Below are 21,077 nucleotides of genomic sequence, written 5' to 3'. Positions count from 1 at the left end.
TGGTGCTGGTCTTAAGTGCATGTAGAATGCAGCAGTTATGAGGCTAAGAAGGCCTGGAAGTCCAGGCAGTGTGCCCCTGAGAGGGCAGTGTGCCCCTGAGAGGGCAGTGTGTGAAGCTTGAGGATGAATCCAGAGGTGCAGTAGAGACCCCAGAAGTTTGGAAAATCCAGGAACATGGATCATCTGAGGAAACCTACAAGGAACAAGCAAAGCAGGCCCAAAAGAGAAAGTATAGGAGTCACAACCCACTGGAAGGTTCATAGAGAGAGAACCCCTCAAGCCCTTTTGAGCTCACAATTCATGATAGATTGCCTCAGATGTTCCACATGGAACTGCAGGATTTAGTGTTTGCCCTGCTGATTTTTGGACTGCTTTGGTTTCAATCCTTTGTATCCTCTTGTTTGTAACTTTTGGAAGGGTAATATTTATCTTGTGCCATTGAATATTGGGAGTGTTTAACTTTCTTTTCATTTGAGCAAGGGCTCACAGCTTTTTTTATATCTGGGAGGTGACTTGGGACTTTGACTTTTTAGCGATGCTGAAACTGTTAGGACTTTCAGAGATGGACTAAATGCCTTTTACATAAAGGGCTATGCATGAGTCTTTGGGGTTCCAGGGGTGGAATGTTATGGTGTGTGCCTGAATGACCTCTCAGAGCCTCATGTAGTCATAGGGGTCAGGCTTTTTGGAGACAGCCAAATCTTCAGTTTGTAGTTCAGTCTAGTGCTGCAATTGGCAGTGCAGCTGCTGCATTTGCCCTAGGGAGGGGAGCTTACATACAGTATAAGGGAGGAAAGGAGGCTTGCTCCTCCCTTTTGCCCCTTTTTACTCTTGTTGCTTTTGCTATCTTCTGCCACCATCAACTGTTGTCCCTCTGCCATGTGCCACCTTGTCTCAGAGTCAGTGGATTATGGACTGAAACCTCCACAGACTATGAGATGAATAAAATTTTAAAGTTAAAGTTAAAGTTAAATAAAAAGTTAAAGTTCCTTTAACTTTGAGTGTCAGGTATTTTGTCTCAGCAATGAGAGTTAAGTAACAAAGACAATAGCAAAACCATATGATTTGCTTTCTAAATCAGGACTTCAAAAAATATCAGGACATTTTTGACAATGGAAGGGGAAACTATTGATAATAACTCTCTGAAAAGACATGTGAAATAAGATGTCCTGGTCCAAGCTAGAATTATGGTTAGTGTCATCATAGATTTGCAGTAAAGTTCCTGCTAATCTAGCATCCTTTTCACTTCACTGTCATCCTAATGTTTCTCTTGCCTGCAAATATAAAAATAAAAATAAAGTAATATAGGTTAAGTATTCCTGATCTAAAGACCAAAAATCCAAAATGCTCCAAAAGATGATACTTTTTCATTACCAAAATGATACTATGTGGAAAATTCCATATCTGACCTCATGGAATAGATACACTGATAGTATTGTATAAAATTACCTTTAGATTGCATAAACAATATTTTACTGCACTCCAAAATCAATCCAAAATCCAAAACACATTTGTCCATCGTTTTAAATGAAAAATACTTAGCTGTTGCTAATACTTTCATTTTTCTTTCAAAAATATCACACAATTGATAGTAATCACATAGGTTTCTAAAGATTTAAAGCTGTCCTCATGCAGTCTAAGATTTGATATTTGTAATCTTTTACTAAAAGTTTTACTGTACTGAATCTTTGGCTAGCCAGTTCTTATAGTCTGCTGCCACCAAGGTTGGTAGATTTTGTGTTGTTGAATATCCACATTGGATCTCAGTTCCTAAGAAAGAATAAAATAATTCAATTACTATTAATATACTTTTTCCTCAAAATGAAAAATTTTTGTTGCAACCTATTCATCTTCTTTTTCTCTAATTTAACTATAGTCCTTATTGGATGGGAGCAAGATTAAATCGAGTCTAGAAAAGGTGGGAATAATATCACTCTTACGATGAGGATGGAAAGATGGTTTGGTCACACATTACATATAGTTTAAAAAAATATAAGGCGCAGGTTGTAGTAGAGGGAAATTTTTACGATACAGTCACTATTTGTGCAGTCATCTATAGCTCTTTCCCCAAATGAAATCAGAATATACTTTGGCTGTTCAGACATGGTGATGTCATGTCAGTGTTCTTTGGTGAAATTCTCTAAAGAAGGATCCTGTGACTTTCCCTTTGTTTTCTTAAATAATGCAGTGTTGTCACCCATCTCTGAGTCCCAGTATACTTTTTTAAAGTCCCACAGTGATGAAGCAAGTCAAATTATCTTCTTTATTTTTTTAAAAAAATTTTTTTGAGACAAGATCACTCTATGCAGTTCAGGGTGGCACTGAACCCACTATGTAACCTAGATTGGCCTGGTACTCACAGTGGCCCTCCTGCCTCAGCCTGCTAAGTGCAGGGATAACAGGAGTAGTCTACCACACCTAGCGTAAATTTACCTTCTTTAATAAATCTTTGCTGAAGTTGGTATTTTTAGACTGAATTTTGTTGGATGGTTATTTTACTTTACTTTATCTTGCTGTATTGCAGCACCTATTCCTGACCTACAAATACATTCCTAGATCTTAGGGATCTGAATTGGCTACATAGATCCAGATTAACTGTGAAGGTTAATCTTATTGTGACTTGATTAGCTTGAGATTAATAAAGCACCTTTCTGATGGGCAAGGGGATATGATCTTGGAGAAATATCTGGCCCCTGGCTCCTTCCTCTGGAGTGTTCTTCCCTGTGCTGTGTTTCCCAGCCACCATGCAAGGAGCAGTTTTGTTTGACCATGCCCTTCTGCCATGATGCTCCTGCTTTGGATCCAGTTGAGAACAGAAACTACTGAAACCATGAGTCAAAAATAAATCTCTCCTCCTTGAAATTTTAGGTGTCAGGTATTTTGTTCCAGCAATGAAAAGCTGTATATACACTGTATTTGTGCCTGCCCATTAATACATGATACCTGTATTTTTATTGTCCTTTTTTGAAGTTTCTAATACTTGAGAAAGGACATGTCAAAGAGATGATAAACATAATGAAATAAGGAGGCACACTGGGAGAACTTTTTAATACAAGTATGGTTTCTGTAGGGTTTGAATTCAATTTTGTGTTGTTCTATGTTAAAAATTGATGGTGTGTGTTGTGTGCACAAACATACACCAATTCAATTTTTCATTAGTATAGGCAGGAGTGGTAGGATTTGGGTTAAAATTTGAACTCCTGAGTTTAAGATGTTATTTTTTAATATGCATTTGTGTGTGTATATATATATATATATATATATATATATATATATGACTTTTATTATGCATATGTAACATAATTTGGTTTAAGCATCCAACCAAGGGTATATAGATTATCTTCTATAGTTAAACACAGATGCTTACAGACATGATCTAAAAAGTCTGCTTCTTTTTCCCTCAAGTAAGCTCTTATTTCTGAAGTTTCTTTTGAGAGTACACATACTTCTAGCACATTATCACTTCCAAGTTAAAAAAATTGTTTCAGAATAATTTATAAACTTCATCTTGCTGAGAAACATTTGTTTTAAAGAAGAAAAAAAATCCCTTTTATTAACCCTCTGTTTTGAATCACATACACTATTTTATCTTCAATTTGCACACCATTTTTTACTTAACAGTTCTTAAGATAAATTATTCCATACATCTACAATAGAATATAAATACTCCTAGATACAGTAATTATAACATTAATATTGCCATAATAACTGATGTTGATAATGGAATAATAATGATTATATTAACAGAAATAGATAACTATGTACCAAGTTCATTTCTAGGCATTTCATCTACGTGAAAGTACATAATCATTACAATAAACCTAATGACATAGTTTTATGATATAGATGATATCTATATCTATTTATATGTAATTATACAAGGCCACAATGTAGCTGTACTTTCAGATCTGCAAATGCATACCTCCATCTTAGTACTGCAATCAGAATTGACTATCTAGGCCTCCACAGTATATGTAATTGTGCTTTGTAGATGAGGAATTTGAGATGTGAAGATGTTATATAACTTGCCTGTGGTTAGAAAGCCAGGTTAATGCTGCAATATCTGTAATATTAATTCCATTTCTTAGAGCCATGTAAACTTATTGTTTTGCAGAATATAGGCAATTTCCAAGTCAGATTTGTTTGGAGAATGAAAATTATTGTTTAAAAAGACCTTGAAATTTTAAGTGATCAATTTGGAAATCATCATTGATCATGATGTCATGTATTTATAATATACAAATTCTTATTTTTCAGACAGTTGTAACAGATTTAAAATGATTGAATTTAAACCAAAAGGCAGATTAATGTAGGTAATCGCTACAACAGAGATTACTTTAGGGAACTTTTCATTCCCATTCAAGATTTTTCTTTTTCTATAACATAATGGAGGATCTTAAAATAAGCTGAAGTAATTCATTTAGAAACATTAGAAGCCTAGAAAACTTTACATGCTTACCCTACGTAAGAAATGAACTGGCCACCATTCCTTTCTGATTTGAAACACAAAATGGTCTCTTCTCAAAGACTGTGGTCAATTTTAAATGAATCAAACATACAGAGAAATTTTCTCTACCCTCTAAAGTTATCTTCATGTGTTTTTGTCTCTCTGCACTCTGTGAGACACACATCTGTAAAACATTTAAATGATTGTTATTTTTGCTCCAAATTCTTTGCCCTTGACTCTGTTGATTTCTTTTTCAATGCTACTTAGTTTATTTTTAAGCCATTTTTTTTTCCACAAAGCACTTACTGCCTTTTTGACATTGGAAAACTAGCTATAATATACCAATCATTCATTATTATCAGTCAAGAAGAATTAAAGCTTGAGGAAGTTAAAAGATTTTCATATGTAGGTTTTTTATGGTACAAAAGTACTGAATAAAAAATGATATCCTAGTTTATAAATAAAAGAAAAAAGGAAACTCCATAACTATTCTATCCAGAAATAATTGTTACATATTTCTGGACTTTTTCCTATAATTTTCTGTTAGTTCACTGAGAAATACTGCTTTCCAATCATTTTCTGAACTTTTTGTTTTAATAGAAGACATACGTTCCCTAAATATGGATTCTTTCTAAAACATTCATTCTCAAAACTTACCTAAAATGAGTGAAATTTAATGATGTCTGACTTTTCTCCCTTTTTTCTCCATTCCTTGGATTTTAATAAAATAGCTCAGCTGAAGATAATGTGCAGATTCATAAATATTATGATACATAAAAAGTAAAAACATTAATACCGTTTTGAGTCTTTATGCATATGTTTAAATGTCATTATGCTTTTTAGTCATAAAAAATGCTCTTGCCAGACGGACTGCACATCTAAAAATGACTGCTATGTGTGGCTACACTTTACAAGTGTCCCATAGCCTGGCGCAGAAGCTCTCCAGAGCCGTGATTACTCCTCAGATGTTCTGCAATTAGGCATTCTTACCCTCCACATGCTTTATTTAAAACGTTTTAAATTCTCATGTTTTAGGCCAAAAAAGATAACTTTGAATTGATGAGTTCTAGATCCATAATACCTAGTATTTTTATTACATGTTTCTGATGGGTTCACATTTTAAACAGTTTAAAAATGATGGTAGCTCTGTTAATGCTTCAAAGGTGGGGTTTGAGGAAGAAGAAAGGAGGCCTCACTGTCTGTGCTATTTCAATTTGCTAACCCTTGTGTTATTTTCTTTATTTTATTTCTTAAACATCCATTCACTCTGTGGTCACTGGAATTTTCATGGTTTTTTAAAATTTAAATGAAGTAAAGGTCTATTTTGGAATTGCCATTTCTTGGGACCTTCACCTTCGGTCCAGCAAAGCTCCAGTGCTTACCTGAGGCTGGCATCTTTCCCCGGGGCAGAGGAGAGGTGAGGTTAGCCAGGCGTTTCTATGGCATTTTAGCATCGTGTAACCAAGATGAATGTTGGCAGGTGGCAATATAAAAATAAAGCTTGTTTTTAAACCCTGGAGACTATACCAAGGCCTTAAACTTATAAGCATGAGCTCTGCCACTGAGCTAATACCTTTGTCCCAGAAACACATTTTTAAAGCAACAATTATAAAGATAGTGTTTACCAAGCCCTTCATTAAAGTATCCTAAGCACTTTATAAATACCAACTCCTTTTATCTTTAAATCTACCTTTTTGTTTTCTTTATCTATTGGGTATTAGGGACATGTGTATAAATGTGTTTAAATCTGTTTTGCAGATTAAGTAACTGAAGCTAATTTATTAACTAGCTTATGAAATAACTATATTAGGTAATTTATCAAGTAACTAATAAATGGAAGGATGATGCAGTCAATCACAGATTGTCTGGTTTTAAAACTTATCTTTTTGTTTATTCACAGCAGAAAAAAGTGAAACACAAAATTGGATATTCAAAGATAACGGAAACTGCCAGGCGTGGTGGCTCATGCCTGTAATCCCAGCACCCGGGAGGCTGAGGTGGGAGGATCGATGCGAGTTCAAGACCAGCCTAGGCTACAAAGTGAGCTCAAGGCCAGCCTGAACTGCATAGTGAGACCCCATCTCAAAAAAGACAAAAAAAATTTAAAAAGAAAAAAACAAGATAACAGAAACTATACTTATCTTTAAAAATGTATTTCATGCCATTTGGGGACATATATTAATCATAATATATACTGTATTTTTATTAATAGCTAGGCCCATTGTTTTAACTACTGTTTCCCTTAAACTCTGCCGGCTGTCTTCAATTCCAAAAGTAAATCAAAAAATTGTTTCTTCTGTATAGAATCACTGGCTTAGTACTACCATCCTCAAAACTGTGATCATTCATATCATCAGCTTTAAATGTGAGTCATAAATCACAGTCCATTACCTGTGCCAATAGAGTAGCTTTTAAGTCATTACAACTGAGATTTGGACTTTATCTTGGGGCTAATATTTTGGGACTAAAAACATCCATGTTCTAGGATGGGCTAAAGGACGCAGAAAAAGAGCCAGTGTACCTTCTGTCAATTGAGTTCAGTCAGATCCGACAAACCTTTTTGGGGAGGTACCACAGATGATTCAAACTTGGAACACTCAACTAATTAGTCCTTAGCATCTTTCTAAATCTTAGATTTGCTGACTTACTGTCCATGATTGAATGAGGGAGCAGAATAAATAGTAACCTGTGTAAGCTGGGTGTGATGGCCTATGCCTGTAATCGCAGCACTTGGAGGCTGAGGTAAGAAGATTATTGTGAGTTCGAGACCAACCTAGGCTACAAAGTGAGCTCAAGGCCAACCTGAACTACATAGTGAGACCCTGTCTCAAAAAAGACAAAAACAAAACAAAAGAAACCAAAGTATCTCTAATGTTGAATTTCTGATGGTTTGTTTTGTTTTGTTTTGAAACAGGGTCTCACTTTGTAGTTCAGTTTGACCTGGAACTCACTATGTACCTGAGTCTGACCTCAAAATTATAGAATTCCTCCTGCCTCAGCCTCCCAAGTGCTAGAATTACAGGCATTCACCACCATGCCTGGTGACTTTCTATTTTAATGATTTATCATGTATTGCTGGGCCATCAATAGCAACTACTGCTCTAATAGAAAATAACTATGGGGACTTTAGAGCACTATAAAAGCAACAAAAATAGCACCCCCAGCCAGGGCCTCTCTTTGGAGTAATTTCACTGGATTTCTACTTAGAAGTAGGAATGACTCAATTTACTATTTACCCTTTAAAGTAAAATACAGTCTGTTTAAGGTTTTGAGATTCTCTTTCCTTTCCACAAACTTGTACACTATAATTTTTTGTAGTGAGAGTTTTCAAAAAAAGTTTGCTCTGTTGATTATGGAGTTCTAAGGTATGCAGTTGCACTCTACATAATGATTTATTTCCACTTCATAAAAGATCTCTGAGTTTCCAGAAATAACAAGCCTACATAATGACAGCTCAGAACTGTTCTAAGCAGAAGGGTGGTGTTGGGTTTTATATTTTTGTAGTCTTTGTCCTATATTCTTGTGCTATATTATAAAGCAGCTTCACAGCCCTTTCTTTCATTTGCTTTTAGTTTCTTTACAGGAGTGCAACATTTTTTTAATATATTTGATTTACATAGACGTTTTCAAGATGTATAATTTTTCTTTCATTTGCATCTTAAGGAATCTCACAGAATTATTCTTGGTTTTTTTAAGCTTTTGTTAATGAGGCTTTATAACAGACTGACACCTGGAGAGAAATCCCCAATCTTTGCTGTAGACATCTCTAAATATACTTGCAAAATAGCTTGATGTAGAGAACTTCTGAGTTAAGGAAATGATAAGAACACAGTAGGAAAGATACCACATGCTGCTTCACAACTGGCCACTGAGGTGGGGAAACAAGTTGTCCAACATGTTGATAGTTCTAATGTAACCAGATATTCATTCAGTCATTAGTAGATACTTCCTAAGAATTAACATGATAGGCACTAGGTGGAGAGTAAGATATATAAAGATAAAAACTCATTATCTCCCTTCAAGGAGATGACAGATAATTGAGAAAGCAGCCAAGTGAAGAGCATACACAAGAGGTCACAAAGGAGGACTGCTGCCATCTGCGCATGGTGGGGTCTCTGAGGATGAAGAGCTAAATCTTTAAAGCACTTAGGCTTCCCCCTAAAGGAGGGGAGGACACATCAAGCAGAGCATTTCTTTAGTTTTGCCAGGGCAGGTAGTCTGATGAGTGATGCTTGGGGTTAGGGGAGGTCGTCTTGGGTGGTAAGGGTACTGTGAGAAAGCCAGGCAGAGTTGGAGGGCTCTGTGCCAGAGAGGAGCATGGCCAGATTCATACGGAGAAAAGCCCTGATTGATTTTCTAAAGGCAACAAACTGAATACAGGCAGCAAGGAACAGTTGCAGGAACCCAAGTGACGACAAATGAGGACTGTGTCATAGAAAAGAGTGACAGCAGTGAAAGGCAGGTGGCAGCAACAGTGGCTTCTAATGCCAGAGGTGAGAAGCTTTACTCTAAATCCAACCAGCAACTTAGTAAGGGAACCATGCAAGCCTTCACAATGTTATATCCAAACAGTAGAGTTTTTGTCCTCTGAGTTTTTTCTACGGCAAGAATAGGAAATTTTTTCTGGAAAAATGTTAAACTACTAGGAAAATTTCAGTTCCAGCTTCTTGTAGTGGCTGATTAGAAAAGGAAAGAACGTAAAATGTAAAAACACTTAGATGCAGTTGATAAAGCAGATGCCAGAAAAAGAGAAGGCACTTGTGCAGTGAAACTTGAAGAAAGTTGAAGAAAAGGAAAGCCAGGCCCCAGAATTATAGTCTGGCAAATTCTACAAGGAAGAAGAAAGCCAGGGATGCGTGGAGCAAGCTGACAACATCTGCTTTGCACAGGACGACGCTGGGCAGGAGCGCTGGGACTGCACAGTGTCATCCCTGCACTGGGGAGTGGATTTAAGGAGTGCCCTCCAAGAATAGCAAATTTCCTCAAATCTTTTCCATTTCATGCATCCAGATTATCTTGAATTTCTGCAGCCTCTGCAGGATCTAGGTTACAGAGATACACAAGTCTTAAACTATAAAATTGAAAGCCCTAATCATAATATCAAGTGCAGAACCAGGCACAGAAAGAGAAAACACATCTACATACTCATGAATGTATCATTTGCAGCAAAGAAAAAATTAATTTGGCTGCAATATGTGAGTCTGTAGGGAAGGAAGATTCTAAAATCTCTAGCAAACAAGGAAGGATATCACTGTGAATAGTAGTACTCGCTACTATTAATTGTATGTGTTTAAAGGGGCTTTTGTATTGCCTTTCTTTAGTGTGCTGACTTTTTATTTCAGTCAATATAAAAATATTTACTAGGGATTTCATAGGTTCTGTTGTGATCTACTCTCCCTAAAATTGTCTTCTTTCTCATGTCTTAAATTTGAGGATTATAGATTCTGTACAGCTCTTAAGAGTTTCATATGAGTCAGTTTGTACTGAATCCCAAAAGAGCAAAGGGTCCACCCTGGCTCAGAAAGGAATATGTGAGTGGTATGCAAAAGAAACTCACATTTGGAATAGGCTTTAAGAATTAGAAGGATCTTGCCAAAGAGGCAATAGCCAAAAGGAATTCTGGACAAAAGTAATGGCCTTAAAGAAGCATGCAGGTAGATAGTATGTTCAGGAGCAGCTAGAAGCAGTTCAAGATGAACTAAGGGAGAGTCTGCCTGGAGAGGAAGGGGAGAGAGTTAGAGCTGAACCGAGGTATTTGTCAAGAATATTCTGTGAAAGTGAACATAGTTGGCCAACCTGGCTTTTTATTTTTTTTTTCAGATGATTTAAAACATTAGAAATAACTGAGGCCCACTAAAATTGAAATCATTCCATTTTCTTCTCAAAGATGGTAGTAATTGTTGAGCTCTTCAGTCGGTGGAACTACCCTGAAGGGTTCCATTATTTCCATGAAAATTAGTAGTTCTTATGGTAAGGAAATGTTTTAGGAATTGTTGATAATAGATATGTCAACAACTTCCAATTGCATAATTCCCCTAGAAAGATCCAAATCTGTTTCATGTGTTTTCTTTCAGACTCCATAAATAGTACTGGCAAAGGTTCAGAGAAGGCAGAAATTTGACAGGACATACTCTTTAAACCACAGCTCACCTCTTTATGGAGGCAGTCCAAGGCAAATCACTTGCATGTTGTTCAGATGAGGTTACTTCACTATGGTGCCCACATATATCATGTTAGGAATTATATGTGTGTTTAGGAAAAAAAATTTTTCTTTCTATAACTAGCTAAGGCACTGCAATTTGACCTGGGTCATAATTTTGACATTCACCTTTCTGTAGTTAAACCTTGTACTTCTAGATCTTTATTATTACTTCCTTAAGGGATTAAGAAACATCACAGCATATGAAGTGAAATATATCATTATTTTTAAAGACATAAATTCATGAAGAATACTGAAGATAAAAAGTAGTACTATTTAAAGGCCTTAAATTCATCTTTCTTACCCCTTAGAATCAAATCCAGACACCATTCCAGTTAGGACTTTCACAAAGTTAAACAATACTTGTGACAGGATCTTAAAACCATGGAAAATGCCATTATTGTTTCAATCAAATCAGTTGTAAAAATTTAAGTTTGGTTAGAATTAGATGACACATTTCAGTAACAGAATAGAAAGCCTGTTGCTAACTAGTTATCAGTTCAGTGTTATCCTAAAATTTATGTTGATTATGTTTCAAATTACAGTTGCTCAGGTACCCAAATATATTGCTTCCTTTCCTCCCTCACAACTAACTTACTAAAGGGGAGGAACTTAGGATGGTTTATTGTTCCACAGGTTTTGGGGAGGACTTGGTAGTAGAAGGTCTGTGGTTTGCCTCAGTTCTGCAGCCTGGCATCTACAACAAGAATGTAGAGACAATTCACATTCCCAAGGACCAGGACAGACTTGATTGTGCAACTCGGGATACATCGGTGTTTTTCTGAGTCATCATTGCCAATAGCATGTTTTTACGTGGTTTTAGAAGAGGTATATGGGGTACCTGAAGGTCCTCATTCTCTGCCAAACAGCCAGTTCAACTTTTATATAGAGGCAGGCAGCATGTAATTTTCATGACTGTTATTTAGAATGAGTTGGCAAGTTTCACAGCTGGCTTTATAGACAGCCTTGGCATTGTTAGTAGAAACTGTAAGTTAGGCAAAGTTACTTTTACTCAGATGAATGAAAATTATTTTTACTTTTGTAAACATCTAAATATTGTTTTTATAAAATTATTAATGGATACATTTGGGTTTTATATTTTTTGGTTTGCTCTTTGTTTGTCTGTGTTCGCCATGCTGGAGGTTGAACCCAGGGCCTTACACAAGTCGTTTGCCAAGTGCTCTCCCACTTAGCTGTACTTCTGGCCCCAAATCCATTTTTAAAGCTAGCTGTCAACCAACAATCATTTTTATTAAGCAATTCTTCACTTCTAGTTAGGTTTTAAGATGTATGACTTTTCTGTTGTCTTTAAAGAACATACTTGGAATGTGTTTAGAGTTGTTTTTTCTTTAATAAAGCATAACTATTCTACTGGAAAATATAGATATTTTCCTTCAGATTATTTATTTTTCAGTATGCAACACCAGGATAATGAAGATTTTTAATCCAACTGCCACTTTCTTGTTCTCATTTCCTTGGTGATCACAGACTTTCCAACTGATAAGGAACCTCAAGGATCATTCCTTTCATTTACAAATGAAGAAATGAAGACTGACATTTCCCTTGCATAGCTGGTTAATGAAAGAATGAGAACTAAAAACCAAATCTCTATGTAGTTTGTTGCAGGATGTCTTCTATGCTAAAGATTAATTAGTGTGTCTCTTTCCTTTATTTCTCTTTCTATAACCTTTGGAGAACTAATTCTCCTTCAGTGAATTTGTGAGAGCAAGTGAAAATTCTTACACAGCTCATTTCTAAACAGGAAGAAAGCATTCCTAGTTTAGGAAATATTTTCAAGATCTGCTGTGCTAACACAGAAATGCATTTTTATTATATTCAAAAGAGGACACAATTAAGAGACAATCCCAAGTCAGCACTCCTTCACACAATATTCCTCTTTGATAAAAAGATAAAGTCACCAATCAGAATAATAGTCCAGATACCTAAAAGTCATGTGTCCTTTTGAAAGATATGTGTCATATAACTTAGGAGAATTGCAATGTAGATTTCATTTTCTTTGCTTTTAGGTCAAATGTTAGCATTTGAAAGGGGCAAAAAGCACATTCCATGGATATTTAATTCTTATTTTATGGAAAAAATATCAAAACCTTACATGGTCTTATTAAGTATATGGAACTATGTCAGACTACTTGTTCATTTACTGAAAATAAAGTGACTTCTAAATATAAATCTATCATCTTTTAGTGATTATTCAACTCATTCCAAGCACACATTTTAATTTTTAACCACATGCACATTATTTTTAGAGAAGTTTTAATCCTGAATTTTTTTTTCTTTTATGGAAAAAAAGTAAAACAGAGTTTCATAACACAATAATAGGAGAATAACAAGAATCTAGAGAAAACATTCGCAAAATTCACCTGGAACTAGATGAAACCTAGAATAACAAAGGTAATCCTGAACAACAAAGGCAAGGCAGGAGGTATCACAATCCCTGACTTGAAATTGTACTGCAGAGCTCCTGTAATAAAATCATCATAGTAACACCTGAGAATCAATGGAACAGAATAAAAGATGCAGACACAACTATAAATATACTCAGGAACTTTTTCTTTGACAAAGAGGCCAAACATGTTCACTGGAAGAAAGATAGCCTCTTTAATAAATGGAGCTGGAAATGACTTCCCACATGCTGAAGACCAAAACTAGACCTGTGTCTGTAACCATGCTCTAAACTAAAGTCAAATGGATCAAAGATCTAAGTATTAAGACCGAAACACTAAGTCTCCGGGAAGACAAAGTAGGTAGAAATCTTGGAAGACAGGGGTAGGCAGAGAGTTCGTGAGTACACAGCAAATACTTCAAAAATCAACTGGCATCTCATTAAAATTTTTTTGCACATCAAAAGAAATGACTAACAGAGTGAAAAGAAAATCCATGAATTGTGAAAAAAATTTTAACCAACTATCCCACAGATAAAGGACTTTTAAAAAAATTAGGCCCCCCAAAATCCAAAGACCCATTCCAAAATGGGCATCTGAGATGAATACACACTTCTCAGATGAAGAAATACATATGGCAAATAAATATATGAAAAAATGTTCAATATCATTGGTCATTCAGGAAATGCAAATTAAAACAACACTGTGATTCCATCTCATACCAGAAAGAATGGCTGTTATCAAGAAAACCAATAACAAATGCTCAAGGGGAACAGGAACCCTTCTTTATTGTTGGTGAGAGTATAGATTGGTGCCACCACTGTGGAAATCAGTATGGAGATTCTTCAAAAACCTAGGATTAAAAATGTATATATATTCACAACATATATATATTCACAGCTATAAAAGTTGTACTACTAATTCTATTAGTTGATAGAAAAGAACAGTTAGTGCTCATACTGTTTGATCAATTTTTCAGGCTTATATCTGGTAACTTGAGCATCTCTTAAAGATAACAATATGCAATATAACAACCATTGTTAAATTCCTATTATCCTATTTTGAAATCCTGTATTGCCATTGTTTTGGGGTTGTTGTTGTTGTTTGTTTTATTTTCCTCTTTAAAAAACAAACAGTATTAGAGGTCCGATTTGACCCAGCTATTCCCTTTCTATGTAATTTTCCAGAAGAACAGGAAACATCGTACCCCAGCAATATATGTGTACCCATGTTTATAGCAGCACAATTTGTAATAGCTAAATCTTGGAAACAACCCAAATGAATAAAAAAGATGTAATATTTTTATAAAATGGATTGCTGCTCAGCTATAAAGAAAGATAAACTTGAGGCTTTTATAAGTAAATGGATGAACTAGAGACCATACTCATACGTGAAATAAATCAGACTTGCATGTATAAATATATTATCTTCCTACTATAAGACAAGAATAAATAAAATCCTAAATGTACAATAGATGTTGTAAAAGGGAACAAAACAACTCAAAGAAAAAGAACTGGGATGGAGGAAAGGAGATGGGGGAATATATATATATATATATATATAATTATACTATTAGTTCAATGAAAGGAGCAGTGCTTATATTACTTGATCAATTTTGCACACCTATATCTGGTAATCTAAGCCACTGTTTTAAAAATAACTATTCAATATAATAATCGCTTCATTTCCTATCATCTTGTTTTGAAATTCTGTATTATTTTTATTGTTTTTTATTCTCTTTAAAATAAAAAATGTTTAATACATGCATACTATGCTGTCATCTTCAGAGTAGTTACTCAGAGTACAAGATAGGGGCACGAAAATTTTCCACTTGATATTATCACAAACCTTCCTTTTCAGTGAACTAAGAGACTAATAGTATAGTTAATTTGCGTTTTTCTCCCTTTCCCCTTCCTTTCCTTTCCTGTCCCCTATCCTAGTTCCTTTTTCCTTTTAAATCTTCTTTTTTTACCTTATTATGGAATAAAAGATTTCTAATGAATTAAATGGCAAATCAGTTCCTTTTTAAAAGGATTCAAATAAAAGAATGATTAAGAAGTGAAGCCTTTATTCTCATATTATTTGCAGTTTTATACTTCAGTGTTGCCATGTTTGATTTGTTCAATCACTTTATTTAAAAACTGTTTGAAATAAACACACAGAATGGAAGTCAGGATAGTAGCACCCTTGCTAAGGGGTAGCAACAAAAAGTGGTCCAAAGAGGGCATCTGGATGTTGGGGATGCTCCACTTTGGTTACTAGTTACATGGGTGTGTTCAGAGGTAAGGGATATATTTATATATGTGAACATTTCTGTATATATATATTATATGTTCAAATTCAGAAAATATTAAGATGTTAAAATAAAGTCAATAAAACTTAGCTACACAATATATGTGTTAGTACTATTGTATACTGATTCTTGCTTGATTGCAAATTGAAAAGAACAGACTGAAGAATTTAACAGATTCCTCCGTTGTTTTTAAGTCCTTCCTATAACCTCCCAGAAATTTAGGTATTAAATTTCTAAATTTTATCAGTTCAAGGAAAAATATGTAAACCTGAGATAGTTTGTAATTAAGGTAAAAATGAGGTAAGACCTTACCTTCTGAGTTTCTGAAATATAGTATCTTTCTCATCTTTATGTATATTCCAAACATGATTTCATACACTGTAATTTAAGTAAAATGAATTGAATTCCCTCCTAAGTGAAGCATTGTTCAAATTTATTTGTGTGGTTGATAATTGATGCCTCATTATTTTTTTCTCAGACTTACAAACAAGAAAAAGAATGCTTACTTTTCCAATCATTGACAGGTTGCCTCTGCCAGAGCAGACATTCATGGGCTACTGGACAACTGGCCATGCAAGAGATGGAATGCAAAAGCTCTTGTGTCCAGCAGAAACTCATCTTATAGATGTAAAGGTTGATATCCTTATTATTTCCTCTTAAAATCTTACAAATTTTTCTCCATTTTCCCTTAGCAAATCTACACAATCTCATAAGTGACTTGTAATATTTTTAGCTTCTGGTCTTTCAAATAAGTCATGGCCTCCAAGAACTCAATGTAAGCCATTCCAAATGGCCAGACGGAATTTCTAAGAGCTAATCTGCATTTCAGCAGAGTCAATCAGTAGGTGCAATTTTCCTAGGATGATAACACTGTGATATTTGTCTTTACTTGTGTTTGCTAACAAGATTAAAACAGTGCTTTTTTGCATCTTCTTAACCACACATTGTTGATTGATACTCATGTGAAATGGTAAAGGAGTACCAGCCGTATTAGTACAGCTGAAATATCTGCTGATATTTCAAGCAGAAAGGAGTTTACCATGAGAAAACAGTTGTTTATAAACACAGTAAAAAGGGCAAGAGGCACAGAAGTCAGCGGGTAACACTGGATTTAAGTTTCAAAGTCAGTGTTTCTGCTTATGCTACCAAGCCCGCTGCTGGGGGCTACACAGGAAAGCAGCATCAGCAAACTTTTTTTTGTAAATGACCAGAAAGTAAATATTGTAGGCTTTGCGGTTGTACAGCTTCTGTTGCAATGACAGCACTCTGTGCTCACAATGCAAGAGCAACCATGGCGATACACAAACAAATGGATGTGGCTGAGATCCACTAAAATTGTATTTACAAAAACAGGCGGTGGGTAAAACTTGGCCTGTGAGCCATAGTTTGTCAGTCTCTGTAGCAGAAAATAGAATCTCAGCTCATAGTTGTAAAAGTTTCCTTGTCTGGTGCTGCAGAAGATGCCCACTTGTTTTCTGTCTTCCAGATTCCATGCCTGTATGTTTAACTGGCAGAACCTAAATCACTTACAGAATATTTCTCAAGCGAGTGTGAGGAATGTAGGTTTATCTTCTAGTCCCAGAGGTACAGACTAGATGAAAGTGAAGAAAACATAATGCCAATATCTAGCTCAAATATTTTTAATTAAGGACTGTAGGACATGCAAATCATTGAAATGTTAGTTGTATCTGTATAGTTCTTCCAGGAAGTCTAAGTACCAAATACTAATACTCATAACATTATTAAGTTACTTCCTTTTATGTTTATATTGAATAATTATCACTATCTATGAAATATTCAACCTTTTATAAGTAATACTAGTGATTATCAATGTTTGGGTTTTAAAAATTTTAATTGTAAACTCATACATTAAAGTCACACATTAATACATTTCTATATGTGAATATAAAATAATTCTTCATAATGGAAATATATCTGACTCTGATTGATTAATTTTTAAATTATTTTCCTGGTGTGGACATCTCTGGGCCCTGATTTTTTAATTTAATGGGCCTTTGGCTTAGGAAGGAAAGAGGTAATGAGAAATCTTATGGGACTATATATCTGGTATATATTGTGAGTAAAAACAAGAGAAAGTGAGAAATTAAGCAAGTTAGTACAAATGAAAGCACTTATAAATGCAAGTACATTGTGTTATTGCTGTTATAAGAACCGTGTCAGACAATAAAGGGAGAAGGAGGGTATCAACATATTTAAAACTTCAGTATAAATTCCGTATTTTAGAAGCATATTAGCTTTTCTTCATTTTGGCTACTACCCAAATTTCGTAACTCAGATAACTAATTCATTGCAGGGTCCAGTGCTTATAAACATACAAGAGTATCCAATAGAAAGACATGAAGAAAGATCCCTCAGCTTTACTGAGGCGTGTGCCTCCTGGAGGTTACCACTGGATGAAATGAATTTAATCTGTGACATTGCTACATCACATGGTATGTCAGTTTATGCTTTTGATCTTTTCTTCCTGCACTGACTTTTAAAGGGATTAAAATAGTCTCTCTAGACATCAATAAATCTATGAGAGATTTGGTGACTGTCATTCTTGGATTGGATAGCAATTACAAATAATTTAGAACTGGTTTCCTCTAACAACCTAACAAAATGCTGTTGCAGAATAAGCACTGCTGAGTTTGTATGTGTACGTCTGTTTCTCATTACGGTTGTAGCACAAAGTTAAACACACCCAGGCATGTGCTAAAAATAGAAGGGAAAAGGAAAAAGGAGAAACATTGGATTTTTGGCTGGGGTTCCAGTTTGGTGATTGTGTGAACCACAAAAGCAGGGTCAGAATGCTTTGCAGTCATTAAACTTTTCATTGTAAAGAATGGTAAATAAGGAATGTGAATTGTGGGCATTTCCATCTCTGGACCATTGCCATTAACCCGCTGATTTCATGCAGAGAGCCCTGTGAACCTTTTGGCAGGAGTCCCGCAACTGGTAATCAGTCACTAAGATGGTCTAAACAGCAGAGGGTATGAGAGGGGAGAGTCTGCCTAATTTGGCTAAGATGGAGAATGTTGGGGCAAAAATCAGCATCTTATTTTTGTTTATTAAAGTTCTGTGCATATTGTTTATTCCCCACATTTTTGAATAAAAGTATATTTTAAACTATTTATGGAGTTTTTTGTGGCTGTTTGGTTATTGTGGAAAGTTTGGTGTTCTTATGAAGATATTTTGCATTCACTGTTAAAGAGAAAGCATGGCGAGATCTGAAGAATTAAGTTGGAATTTTGGCTCTTGTCTCGGGCTTCGGAACCCTAAAGAAATGTGCCGTGACCCTGGGCCTGCACCTATGGCAGGCGACACATCACTTGCAGACTGTTCTCATCTATCCTTCTTACAGTCTTGTTCTTATCAGCGCAGTGTTACAGGCAGCCCTGCCAGTCAGTCAGAGTTGTTCCTGGAAATGTGAATCATTTGCTGTCTCTGATGTAATTTAGCCCCCGTTCCTATTAGCCATATTTCCAAAGTGTGTTTTTTTGTTATTTTTTTTTATTTCGGGGATTTTGGGAGAAGGATTAACCTATAAATCTGTGAATGAAGTGAGCATCTCTTTGGGTTCGAACTGGAGTTAGTATAGTTAAGCCAAACACCAAATGGCACTTCATTGACTGCAAAAAGAGAACACAAATAATAAGTTTAAGGAAGTATATCTCTATCAGCATTCTTACCATATTCTTCACTTCTCTATACTATGCAAGAAAGTGTCCAATAAATATTAAGCTGAACTTGTTTGTGTTTATAATGGAGGCATCAAAAATATAAGTAATAAATTCTATAGTCTGATACTTGAATGTCAGCATACATAGTTCACATTTGTTTCCTAAAGATGTCTACCTTCTTTTGCCCTTCTGTTAATGGCTGTGTTTCTTATCAGTGTAATCTCATTTATTTAAACTTGCTGTATTTTATATGTAATATTTGTAATATATAACATTGTATATATATATAAAACATTACTTATAGATGAGGTATATATGCCTGCATATTCTAGGGTGGTCCCTAGTTTAAATATCTCATGTGTCTTAAGTTTTGGGTTCAGAAAATATTAGACAAAAACAACTAATCCCTTTCCTCTAAGGAATCACATGAGATTATGAGACGCTTAGTCCAGAGTCTGCTTAGTGAAAGGGAAGTCTTCAGTCTAGCAGCCTTAATGTCTTCTGAGAGCTCTACGAGAAACGCTGAATCTAAAACCTTATTAGAGACCTACTGTGTCAGAATCTGCATTTTCATTAGCTCCCCAGAGCTAATTGCCTCATCCGAACTTGAGACAGGACGCAAATGGACCTACGCAAGTGTCAGATTGAAAAGAGATTTTTAAAATTAAGTTTATTGATACATTTTAGGTATACATAATGATCACATTCATTATACAAAATTTGTACCTGTACATAGTGTTACGTGATTGTTTATTCCCCATTCCCCTGCCTTCCTTTCAAACCCCTCTTCCCCTCCTCACTTACGAAATCTTTGTTTCCATTTTTTCTTTCCCTTTTTTCCTTTTCCCCTCCTTCTTCCCTTCTCCCACTCTACCTCTTTCCCTGTCTCATTTGAACATTACCTTGCGACCACATTCTTAAGTGAAATAAATCGGACATACATGCACAAATACTGCATTGCTTCTCTGGTGTGAGAAACTGAAAATATAAATAAGACCAAAATGTATAACAGATATTGTGAAACAGGAAGAAAATGTTCAAGTGAAAAGACATAACAAAAAATACCGAAGTAAGAACAAAAGTTTAGAATTAAAACTCATAGCGCTAGGGTTTTATAAAATACAATTTCTTATTTATAGCAAGAAAAATCTAAATATCTAGGAACTGTAAAAAATGGAAGATTAACACATAGATGTTGATCAACTATTGTCCTTGCAAACCAATAATGGAATAAGAGAAAATAGGCCTTCATTGGAACACAAAGAAAAATTTCCTGACATTGAGATTGATACATAATTTATGGTGTTATGAAATATTTTGATATTACCTGAGAGCAAGTAGATACTTATTTCCTGCAAAGGGTAGGTATGACTCTACACTTAGGGTAGATAGTTGCTTTTATGGTTATTTTAGTCTATCAATTCATTTAAAAATTATTTGCTGGTTTAAACTCTGTGCTTGACCTAACCATTCAGTTTTCAGTAGACCTCTTGACCAGTCAGAAAATCACTAACAAACCACTAAATTAACTCCTTTATGTTATTTCAGAAAATGAGGAAAATACTCTGTATGTAGCTGCATGCAATCCTGTTTCCTTATACTTTATGAATATGACTGGGAAAAGTGGCTTCTTTGTGGATCTATATGATATCTTCCCAAGAACGGCCAGGGGAGTTTGGCATCCATTTGTGACAGTGGCACCACTGGGAAGTCCTCTCACGGGCCAAGTTATTCTCCACGAGGAGCAGGTAAAGTACCTCAGGCTACTCACAAGCTATAGTTATAAGCAGAGTAATTTATAAAGGCAATAATGATTTGCCATCTGAAACTGAAAACACATAGTTTTGTGAAGGCAGACGAGAAAGATTGGTGGCAGATCAGGAGTTATATTTTATTAGGACCAGAATGGCAGGCTATGGTCTTCCTCTCTGCAGTTACCTCAAAACAACATATAAGCCTGTAAACCAGTTAATTACGATTTCTCAACCTCAACACTACTGATGTGTTGCATTCTCTTTGCAGAGAAAGACAACAAAGAAGTAAACCAACAAAT

At 35.3% G+C, this 21,077-nt stretch overlaps 1 protein-coding gene across 1 annotated transcript in view; it reads left to right on the top strand.

Annotated features, from left to right (window-relative positions):
* Window positions 1–21,077, top strand: part of Vwa8 (von Willebrand factor A domain containing 8) — a 360,850-nt gene that overhangs the window by 215,627 nt on the left and 124,146 nt on the right. The window contains exons 27-29 of the mRNA XM_003477459.5: window positions 15,866–15,974; window positions 17,656–17,794; window positions 20,573–20,772. Coding sequence (XP_003477507.2) covers window positions 15,866–15,974; window positions 17,656–17,794; window positions 20,573–20,772 — 448 coding nt within the window. The remainder of the gene's footprint in view (window positions 1–15,865; window positions 15,975–17,655; window positions 17,795–20,572; window positions 20,773–21,077) is intronic.

The sequence above is a fragment of the Cavia porcellus genome, unplaced genomic scaffold (assembly GCF_034190915.1).
Source record: "Cavia porcellus strain 051 isolate PalLab524CR breed Dunkin Hartley unplaced genomic scaffold, mCavPor4.1 scaffold_21, whole genome shotgun sequence".
NCBI classification, from domain to species: Eukaryota; Metazoa; Chordata; class Mammalia; order Rodentia; family Caviidae; genus Cavia; species Cavia porcellus.
This window is presented reverse-complemented; position numbering and strand designations above follow the sequence as displayed.